Source organism: Sebastes umbrosus, chromosome 2 (assembly GCF_015220745.1).
Source record: "Sebastes umbrosus isolate fSebUmb1 chromosome 2, fSebUmb1.pri, whole genome shotgun sequence".
NCBI classification, from domain to species: domain Eukaryota; kingdom Metazoa; phylum Chordata; class Actinopteri; order Perciformes; family Sebastidae; genus Sebastes; species Sebastes umbrosus.
This window is the reverse complement of record NC_051270.1, coordinates 23113941-23125606: the sequence shown is the minus strand read 5'-3', so window position 1 is coordinate 23125606 and position 11666 is coordinate 23113941. Positions and strand designations below refer to the sequence as shown.

The window sequence follows — 11666 nt, the reverse complement described above, 5'->3', positions numbered from 1 at the left end:
CTGCCACAGGTAATGCATTATTTGTGGCTGGTGAAGTTAAATTGGGGTAAAAGCATCTTCATAAAAATAAGACCAACACAACACCTCTGCCCCTCTGCTTTAAAAAATCTAGCCTGTGACGGGAGACTTTGGCCAATCAGAGGTCATTTCAGAGAGAGAGCGTTCCTATTGGCTGTTCATTCAACGGAGGTAGCTGTCAATCACTCACTTCTCATTTAACAGCTAAACAGTACACTACAAGATATTTCTGAAAACATTTGAGGTGAGAAATAGGCATTAGATTAAAAGAATATTGATTCATATTTCATCAGTGCTGCCTAGTTTGACCGGAGTTTGCGAGTGATTGACGGCTGCTCAGAGACGGCAGGCTCCAACTCAGCTCTGATTGGTTGTTTTTCTCTGGTCTGTGAAATCTTGCAGATACCATTAGGAGCACCGGAGGACACCGAAGCACTTGATTTTTTTTCAGATTACCTGTCTCATGCACTGTCAGGATATAGTGACAGTTTTATAAAAATAACTTTTTTAAATAATATTTGCTCCATTTCTACCCACTGCAGCTTTAAGTAAAAAAAACGATTCAAAATAGTAAAAGTTGCACATAATTAGTAGATATAAAATAGCACATAGGCTACAAGTGGTTTATTTATTAGAGGGACTGGACGATTTTGAAAAAATATATCTAGGAATGCACCGATCCAAATTATTCAATCCTGATAGCGATAGCGATACCTGGTATTGCTATCGCTATCGGGATTGAATAATTTGAGTACCGATCCGAGTTCCAGTTGGTGTTTAATTAATAAGCTGTATGCCTCACTGTGTGGAAGTGACTGGGATCATTCTTTAATGTGTAAGGCAACATCAGGCTTGTCTTAAACATTGCTTTCCTAACTTTGTAAAACAAAATGCAACAAATAAATACAGTACATAGATATAAAATTTACCGAATTGTTATTTATTATTAAAATAATAAATCATACACCAACAACTTGGTAAAAAAACTCTTCAAACTGAACATGAATTACAATTCAAATGTAAACCTTTTTAATGCAGCAACAAATTGGTCAAAACTTAAACAGGAATTAAAATTCCAGTATGTAATGTATATAGTATAAAAACATAGAACTGAATTGAATAGGTCGGCCCCATAGTCGATGATAACCAATCCAAATATTTCAGTCAGTATCGGCCTGATATCCGATCTGTTATCGGTATCGGTGCATCCCTAAAAATATCTATTTTGACAGATAATGCAATTGTGATATGATTCGCGATATTAGGGTATGATCAGTTTTTACATAATTATATAATATAATGCAATATAATATTATGTGTGTACCAGGATATATCTGCAGTACCACAATATTCATTTTGGTATTTTGACACCTTTAACACATATCGAGATTTCGATAAAATGTATTAATTGTGCAGCCCTATTATTTATTAGTGCGTGTATGCGCGTGCGTGCTAAAAAGCCTGATCAGAGGTCAGTTTGACAGACCTTTATCATATTACTGACATAGTTTATTATCATCATCAAAAAAGACACTGAAACAGCCAGCTGTGAGTTTTGTGGACTATAAAAGACAATAATAAGAGTCTGTAGGTCTCCTCCGCCTACACCACCAGGTACACCAACATGTGTCTCTAACACAGCACCACTATGCTGCGGTGCGGTGCGGTGCGGTGCGCATTAGGTAGGTAGGATGCGTAAATCCAGAGGCCAGTCCGCTGCGCGCGCCCCTGGATCTCTGGAGTCGAGCAGCTCGAGTCGCAGCAGCAGTGACTCCACTCCAGGTTTTGCCGCCCTGCCCTTGTGCGCTCTGCTCGCTGCGCGGCGTGCGTCTCCGTTGCTTTTCCTCCTCCTCACACTGAACACGAACAACACACACAACACAGGGCTGCTGGAGAAGAAGAAGTTGTTGTGCACACAGAGAGAGAGAGAGAGAGAGCACCAGGTAGTCTTCCTCTAACGGATTTGGAGCAACTCGTCGGGGTCTTTTTTTTTCTCTCTTTTTTCGAGGTGGAAGAGACGAAGCTTTTTTTTTTTTGCAATGAGGTGGACGTGCCAGTATCTAAAGTGAGGATTTTTTTCTTTATTTTGTTTTTTTTAATGAACATCTGACACATCTTTGCTGCTCCACTGGAGAAATCTATCAGTTTGTTTTTTTCTTTTCTGACTGGAGCTCCTATTTCTCTGTGAGACACTATTGAAGGATTTCACTGATGTATGCGATGTGGAGGCTGCAGGTCGCCTTCTGTACTGTGTCGGTGCTGCTGCTGTCCCTGTCATCATCTGCTGCTGCTGCTGCTGCTGAGAGCAAAGCGCGGAGCTGTAGCGAGGCGAGGCAAGCTTATAACGCTAAAGGATTCAGCCTCGTCGATGTGCCTCATCAGGAAATATCAGGTAGGCGAAATAACCCCCCCTTCACCACCACCACCACCTCCACCACGTGTCATGTCTGCTTTAGCCCCCCTCAGATTAAACACATTGAACCTGAACTATGTGATCTCCCTCAAACCTTTGAGCATCTCACTCCTCACCCAGTCACCAACATCATCCTCTTTTTTTATCAGAGCATCCAAACACAGTCAAAAGTCTGTTTTTTTTTGCAGCATTTCATGATAGACATTGACAAAACATTTGTTTGTCTAATTGCAAGTATTTTGATAAATCAAAGGCATGTCATTGCAGTAGAGTGGAACTATATACATGTTTTATTTTTGCTATTTATAAGGCAGTATTGATCCTCTCCTTGTCCACTCAGAGCAAGCTGCATTTCATTCATTATCTTCCATTAACAGTGGATTTAAAATCCAGACTATACAGCTAAAATGTTCCACCTGTCATGTGGCACATTAATTATCCATCTCTCCATCTCTGTATAGTTGAACGATTTGTTTCAGTTTTTTTTTTAGCTTTTAAATTTTAAGAGTTTAAATTGAAATCAATTCCACCCTAACATATAGATTAAAACCCACATCTGCTTTTGGACCATTACAGAGAGGTGTTCGTCTCCTCAAAGAGGTGACTTCACCCACAGCTTATAATATGTAACTCATTTAACACCAGATTCATGTGAGACGTCAGTATGTTATTTGTGCAGTCACCCAAATGTGAGATCATTCATAAAAAAGAGTTGCTTTATTAAAATGGAGACAGATTAACTTCACGACCAGAAGAGAATATGTTGTGAAAGTAGCTGCATACCTGTTGCTCGCATTCAACAGAAGAATCATGGAGCTTGTTGTGTTGTACTTGGCTAAATAGTGAATGGTGTTTACCAGTAGGGGGCTGTATGCACTCAGCACGAAACAACTCCTTTTTGCTGAGGGTTCCTTCTTCTTTTCCATATTCCTTAAGGCTACAGCTTAGGTTTTAATTCATGCGCTTTGGTACAGCAGAGATACGGGGTTTTATTATCTCTTGCGTGGTGGTAATCACATTTATGGTCAAAGCAGGGAAGGAGATTAGTCAGTAAACATAGTCAGCTTCATGAGAGGGAAGAGGGGAAGCATGGAGGCCTGAAGTTAATCCCCCTTTTGCCTCTTACACACAAAATAGAGATACTGTATTGGTAATTGGCAGTGTCAGGCAGTAATGATCATAGAGCCGCCTTATTTGCCTTAAACAGGGTTTTGGGCTGGATGGGTATTTGATAGTTTTGTTACCGATTGTGCGTGTAAATCTGTGTGTGTGTGTAGGATCCTTGCATTACGAATACTTCGTCATCATCTAAGAATTATAAGTCTAAGTGGCAAATGTTCAAGTTAGTGCCCTTATTAACTAGTCAGATCTTTTTCAGAATATACCAGATGATGAGTTGCTATAATGCAGACAAAAAAATAGGACAATTTGTATGCTCAGAAAATACCGAGGATGGTACATTCACCAGGATAATCTGTATCAGGGGCTGTAGTAAAATATGCAGAAGCGAAAAGGAAAACTTTGTTCCCACACTTATCCTGCTCTGGTAGCAACACGTACTCAGCATCAACTCAAAGCGAGACATTTTCAGCAGACTACTCAAATAAAAAGACCAGACACTGTGCTTAAAATAATTAATGCCCATAGTCTTTTTTGTATTATATCATGTAAGTGTTAAACTCTTACATGATAGGCTTTTAAAAGTCATTTTTATTTCATTATTTGTCTCTGGTATGATAAAAATGCAGGACATGGTGGCTTCTGATGTTGCAGTCAGTTGTTGTAAAGTGATGGTTTGTGATTGAATGCAGCTTTGTACAATTGATCCAAGTATGTGAACTAGCCCCAAATATGTTTTAGCATTGCAGGAATCAAATGTGCAAATAATAGTAGTTAATAGTTTGCTGATTCAGTCAAGCCATTTGCACAACATATCTAGTGAAGAAATAGGAACATTTCACAATGTGCTGTATATCTGGATTACTTATTCAATCCCATTTAATTATTTTATCCTGAGACAGAATCTTGGACTTCGCTTGTGCAGCTGTTTTGTATTTAGTTTAACAATTCTTGTAGGAGTGAAAATCATGTTGTTTTCCAGTATTTGACTAGAGTGTATTTGTTAGGGGAATTTTGCTCCACGCTGGACGGGTTCCATTTACTGCACCTAGAATTCCAGTCCTGTCAGATAATATTTATAAATTATTTGGAAATATTTGGCACATACTTTTATTATGTAGAGTTTTCAGCATTTATTCTACTATGTTGTGTATAATCTGCCGTCTACTTGGAACTTCAGCAAGTTAAAGTCAGCAACAGAGGTCTGTTGGTCATGCTGTAGATCAAGATGCTTCTTGGAGCCGCGATCAAATCCTAATTACAATTCATGTACAGCCTGTACACTGTGTGTAATTGGATTTTGTTGTCTCCAAATAACCTTTGCATAAATACAACAGAAGTTAGATATAGGCCTCGGGAGATGTGATAGTAGAAAGCACTCAATTATGCCTAATTAGCTATGCTAATAGAAACGTGTGGAAAGCTGCATGTGCAGCGTTAGCGCTCATCCCTCCATCATTTGCCGTGTCATGCTACTCTGCCTCCAGATACTAAACACACAGGTTTAATACTCCTGCAGAGGTGGCTACCTCAGGTTGAAAGCTTCCATTTGCATAAGCTAATTATTTTGACAGCCACCGACAAGCTAAGCTACATTATTTAAGAGGTGACAAACACAGATGTGTTTACACAGATGTTAGTTTCTGCCTACGTAAATACAATAGGCTAATTATTGAATCCACTTTTTAAATTTTAATCAAACATAAATGTCAAACAACTCATAGAAGATGAAAAAAAAAATACAGCTTTTTATTTATTTGTGTTTTATTCTGAATAGAAGTTTCTTTCTTTGCATGTTGGTCAGAATCCTTTTGAATGAGCACATTTACGCAGCTGCTATCTAAACTTTGAAGGCCATCCATTATTGAAATATTACAGCAGTGTTTGAATGGGTCTCATGGGCTCCGGTGAGAGTCATAAAACTTATCCAGAACATAAAGAACCTGGTAAACCATCAGAGCTGAAACCCCAAATCGATGTTTCAAGGATTACAGCAGGATGCTAGATCAGTTCTCTGTTGCTTTTGCTCTCTTTTTATCTAAATCTGTAAAGTTGTTGTTGAAAGATATTGTTTCTGTACTTTTCATTCAATGTATAACTACCCAGGATGTTTTTGTTTTTTTTCCGTGACATAGTCACTGGGTTACTAACAACCCTTACGGCTGCTCGATTATGGCAAAAATCATAATTAAGCAGGCAAAATAACTCATCGCCGCACTGAGAACCATCCGTCCCAGTTGACAGTTGCGCCGAGCGAGGGCCAGCCAGCGCTGCGGAGAGTTCCCACGAGGGGATCCTCCCACGCCGAGTGGCTGGAGCGGGGCACATGTGCACCGCCGTAAAGAAAAAGGGGTGCGCCGGATTTAAAACATCCATTCATAAGATTGTGAAACAGAATGTGAAACAATTATCTTTTTATGTCGATTATCTTGTTTTCATAATCGTTGGAACCAGTAATTGTAATTGAAATTTGATTAATTGCACAGCCCTAACAACCCCTCACAATTACAAATGTTACACCGGTAGAAGGCAGAAATATTCTTTTTTCTGCCTCAGACACAGTCAGATTAACGTGTGTGGTTTTGCCATGAAGAGATGTAATGCATGCTCAGCAGTATAACACTTTGCTGCTGCTTAGCAAATTGTCTTCATACACGGTTTTATTGCAGAATTGAAATAAGTCTTTGTTACTGATGCAGACATAATGTAATTGGCAGAGTTGGCTGACTTGGTTAGAGGTCAACCATACTACCCACTTCATTGATTAAAGAGTGCTACTTTCTCTTTCCGCCTAAGGACTCTTGAGTGCCTCAGACCATACGGGAGTGGTGGGAGGTAGAGGCCAGTAAGAAAAATCTTGCAGGCTTTAGACTAGTTTTCATGCAGTTCGAGGTGTCTCGGAAGAGTGCCAGTATTCTTTGCAAAGAGCAGGTGGGCAGGATAGAGTGGTGGTGCTGAAAAATGCCCAGAACTGGCTGCTGGACAGCTTCATTAAACTCCACCAGGTCCAGCTTATGATTCCTGCGCTCTCGTGTCCATGTTGTCAGTGTACCATCGCCTGCCTGGTGTTTCACACAGCAGTCAGCCAACAGTACAGCTTGCCTGTGAAGATCACCCCTGTGTGCATGTGTCAGACGTTAGTTATAGTGTCATGCACACAATGCTGCTTGATTGTCAGCCCTTTGTTCATAAACACAGCGTCTCCTGAATGCTTCAGTCATGCCCTGGCAGGGAGCTCTTGCTCCGAGGCTTTGCCGTTAATATCAACATCTACTTACACAGAGCGGAGGGGATTCTCATGGGTGGACTCGGCTCTCTGCTTTGGCTTTGAAACAAAATCACTTGATGTGCTGCAGTTCTTATTAATGCAGTGCCCCGCTCTTATAGTTCCTTTCTCAAGAATAACAATTACCTTCGGGGTTCATTGGTAGCGACTTTAAAGAATATTATTTGATTTGTATTTAACAGAACAGTTATTAGCTGGTACACAATCCAGCATACTTTTTCCTCTTGTGGATTCCTGAAGCTGCAACTCTCTCTGCTTATCACTGTGATCTGCACTTTGCAGGTTGTGAGACGCATGCAGTTCCCCAATTCCCTTAAACTCAACCAAGATATCAGAAGTCTTTTGCTGTTTGTTCTTAAATGAGGGACCCTTGTGAACCTTCTGTATATACGGCACAGTTAATGTTGCAAACATTTGAGCTTTCTCGACACAGACATCACTGTAGCTCTTAAAATAAACCCTCTTACAACACTTATTATCATCTAAATGTAAGATTCTTATGAGGCTGCTATACTGTGGATGTACTTTATCAGAACTTTAAAACTACTAAGTCTTGTATTCATATGTATTTGTAAAGCAGGATTAAGCTCATGTTTTTACATGAATTAGGGCATCGGATTTAATTTGTTGTAATTGCAAATGATTCAGGAAGATGATATAATTTATTCATAATAAGTACAGTTTATTATTGCCGTGTTTCCTTCAGATTCCAGTCGCAAGAAAATAAGCATTTCAGATTTGAAGCTATTTAGAAATATACTGTAAAAAAACCTACAAACTATCTGTCTCATCATTTCTGTCAAATGACACAATGTAGCGCAGAACATGTGGTGACAGTCTACTATGGTTAAAGCTGCAGAGGGTAGAAATGGAGCTGGAGGCTTGCCGTCTCTGAGCAGCTGTCAATCACTCGCAAACTCGGCAGCGCTGATCAAATATGAATCAATATTCTGTTACTGTAAAGCCTAAACAGTACACTACAAGATGTTTCTGAAAACATCATTTGATCGGAGTTTGTGAGTGATTGACAGCTGCCTCTGTTGAATGAACAACCAATAAGAACTCTCTCTCTCTGAAATGACCTGTGATTGGCCAAAGTCTCCCGTCACAGGCTATATTTGTTAAAGCCTGAAAACAGAGCCATAAGGAGGTGCAGAAGTCTAGTTTTCTCTCAGAGCACTTGAAAGATTATTATCGAATTTTTGCCCAATGATGCCAAAAATATTCGGCCTACTGCAGATTTATCTGGTTGAAATTAGAAATAATTCAAGATGATACAATTTATTCATAATTAAAGTTGTAAGTGCAGTTTATTATTGGCGTGTTCCCTTAAGATCCCATTGCAAGAATCAGCATTTCAAGTTTGAAGTTATTTAGCAATGTACTGTACAAAAACTACTAACTACCTGTCTCATCATTTCTGTCAGGAATTTTAAATCACAGAATAAAGCAGAGACGATGTGGTCACAGTCCGTAGTTAATCTTCTGCATATTGTCACAAAATACTGTAATCGTCTGTTTGTTTCACGGTTCTAGTTTGAATTGACTTTACATGCAGGGCAGGTATTCAAAATACATTTGGGGGTAATTTTAGGTGTGTCTGCAGCCAGATGCCTAATCACAAAATAATGGAATGACATGAGACCTTTAGTGAAAGTGTGGGAATACTACTCTAAAAGCTCTCGCCTAGCAAATATCCATATAAAAATTCTGTAGGGCATTTTTTTCCAAAGCCCATTAAGATGCTCTTGGCTCTGCCAAATTGGAAATAAGTCTCTTGCCAGCCTGTATACATCTTCAGAGAGAACGGTTAATGAGATGTGAGGGAGATTAGGCTGTGTGTTGGTGTGTGTGTGCGAGCGCGTGTTCGTGCTCGTGTGTGCAGGCCTGTGTGTGTGTGTGTGTGTGTGTGTGTAGCAGTTTAGCCTCATTTTCCCCATCTTTCTTTCGCTCTGCACCTCTATTGTAGTAGAAAATGACAAAAGTGTTTTGTTTTTCATTGGGCGAGACAGATTGTAGTATGCGCGGAACATCCAAATGAGTTTCAATGTGAATCATCCAGCTGTGCTTTTGCGCCTTTTGTCAGATTTGGCGAATGAAAATATTCGGCAGTTGTCTTGACCTGAAGAATGTGTCAACCGTCTGCAGGCGTTCATGCCTGCAATGCATATGGTCTGCAAGCTTCCTGGCACCCGTCTTTAGCACCATGTTTGGTGTTTTCTGAGTAGTGTGAAAAGCCTCCGGCTGGCGTAGGAGACTGCTATAGCACTTTTTCCAGTTTTCAATCAGCTGCTGGCCTAAATCAGTAATGGAGGGTGGGATTAAGGATCGCTACCCTCTCAAGCTTTCAGAGGAACTACAGCAAGAAGTCTATGTGATTGTATGTTTAGGGATTAGAAGTGAGAGCACAGAAAATAAACAAATATCCTCAGTAAAAGAGAGTGTATGAGCACGGAGAGCATCCTTGACTAACCATGTGTTGAAATCATGACTTGAGCGGTAACTCTGTGAGGGATACAAGGAGGGAGGCAGGTAGGATGTAATCCATCTGAACTTGAGGGATTAGTGATCTGACTCGCTGTTTGTGTTGCACAGAAGCATCGCGTCATGCTGCCTTTTATACTTGTTTCTACAAAAAGAGGAGAAGCATTCAACTTTGCTTCTCCCGTTGATACATTGGTGAAAGAAAAACTGCCTCAGGAGGTAACAGAAGGAAACGTCACATGTGGTATTCCTCCGCTGGGAAAAACGTTTCCCCTAGGATTCCTCTGTCAGTGGGTGAGTGTGGTGCAGGGATGTTGTAGAGAGTGGTGAGGGTCACATTGTCACGTCATTGTAGACATGTTACAATACAAGTGGTGGGTACTAATGATTCCTGTTATAGTCCCATATAGGGGAGACCCTTAGGATTGACCTAAAGCCATATAAAACATACACCTATCTCCCGATTCTATACCATCACGATACTTCCATATGTATTGCAATTTTAGTATTGTGATTCGATGTTATGATTATGATGATTATATTATTTTTATTAACTTTTTTAACACTAGACCATTGGAAAAGGTTAAATCATACACTTCTAGGGATTTTTTTTCTAAATTGATACAGTAAAAAATTTGATTTTTGACTTGTATGTAGTCAGAAATGTCCTGAAGTCAAATATATCAGTCATTGTCAGGCATTATTTATTAAAGTTTTTTCCAGCAACCCAAAATTCAAAGAATAAAGACATTTCCCTCTGAATTTACTGGTATTTTCCTTTTTAATTTAAAAGGGACATGTAATGTTTTATACATCCGGTGAATACAATCCAATCTTATTTCCATATATGTATTTTGTATATACAGTTCCCTTTGTTAACACCTTGTTTTGAAAACCGGACGTAGTCACACGTGTATACTTCCTCTAACTTCGCCAAGTCCGTCGATAGCTTTCCCCGTCATCTCCGTTCTCGTTATACATCTATAGTCAGCTCCGTTTGACTGTATTTAACATAAATGTCAGTATGTGGGTGCTCAAAGCGTCGGCCGATTTGACCACAGAGATGCGAGTGACGGCTGGATTGATGGCAAATTACTGCAATACAATAACGTTTCCTGTCCATGACAGAGTTAGCATGCAGCTTTAGCCATGACGTCTAGCTGTTCTGCTTTTCCTGGCAATGTGTGAAACCCAAAGTGTTTCCATAATTTACTGTATGTGTAGTATTTACCACTTTGGATTTAATATGTGAGGGTTCAAGTCGTATCCACGCGGACCCTCCGCTGTTTTGTACTTCCTTGTTGCGGTCAGCTGCGGCTTGTTTTGTTTGAAGGATACAGAACGGATATGATGGCACGTTACTCTGACTACAACAATAAAAGTGGTAACTTCCCTCTACCTCAGCATAAACTCAAATAAAGCAAATATATTGATTCTGGCATTAAAAAATCTATTTAAAAAATTGTAAAAAAAAGTTTTTAAATTAAATCTCAATACATAGATGAATAACTTTTTTCCCCACCCCTAGTTTTAATGATTTCTATTATATTCCCATATAAGGGAGACCCTTAGGAATGACCTAAAGCCATATAAAACATAGTGTTTACTACACAGACAACATTAATCACTTCTATTTTCACCCCTGTGACAGGGTGTTTGTGGTTTTCCCACCATCACTTATTACAGTATGTATGTAAGAGGACCAAGGCGTTGTGTTGTGTTTATTGCTATGGTCTTTCTTGTAGCCCACAGAGACGTTTTGCCTCTGGAGGGAAGTCTCTGAATAGAAGTCCCGAGCTTGACACCAATGATAAGGCTCAGAGAGATGAGCGCCACACGGGGCTTCTGGGAAAACCCACATGGGTATGTCATATCGAGGTGTCAAGGATGCAAATATATTTCACACTGGGGACTTTTTGTTGATGTTTTTCCAACACAGACAAGTACACATGGCTGAGGTAATTTGCTAAATAAGCCGCCCCTCAGAGACTTGGAAGTAAACAAGCATTAAGCGCAGATAAACATGGCGTGCCAAAATTGTCATGGAAACATCAGACGCTGTCAACGGATGCAGACAACGGTGGTGGCATTGGTGTTACAAACTTGACAAGGACATTGTTGTTGTGTTGAAGAAACATAGACAGTTTCTGCCCCTGAAAGGCCTCCGTGGCGGGGGGGCTTTGATGTATCAAAATCAATAGTGCAGACACTCCGACATGCAGACATTTCTTAGTACAAAGAAAGCCACAGAGGACATCAATGGCTAACTTTAAGGCCTGTGAACATCATTCAGTCAGGACTCTAAATATAGTTATACTTCACTGAGTTGTTGAAGCAGAAAATTGA

At 39.9% G+C, this 11666-nt stretch overlaps 1 protein-coding gene across 2 annotated transcripts in view; it reads left to right on the top strand.

The window, feature by feature from the left end:
• Positions 1 to 1744: 1744 nt before the first annotated feature.
• The window catches only part of gpc6a (glypican 6a), a 169172-nt gene continuing 159250 nt past the window's right edge, over positions 1745 to 11666 (top strand). Inside the window, exon 1 of one of the 2 annotated variants that reach the window (XM_037751508.1) lies at positions 1745 to 2410. In XM_037751508.1, the coding sequence (XP_037607436.1) occupies positions 2230 to 2410 (181 nt within the window). In that variant the 5' untranslated portion in view covers positions 1745 to 2229. The remainder of the gene's footprint in view (positions 2411 to 11666) is intronic. The other variant, XM_037751513.1, reaches the window with a different exon arrangement.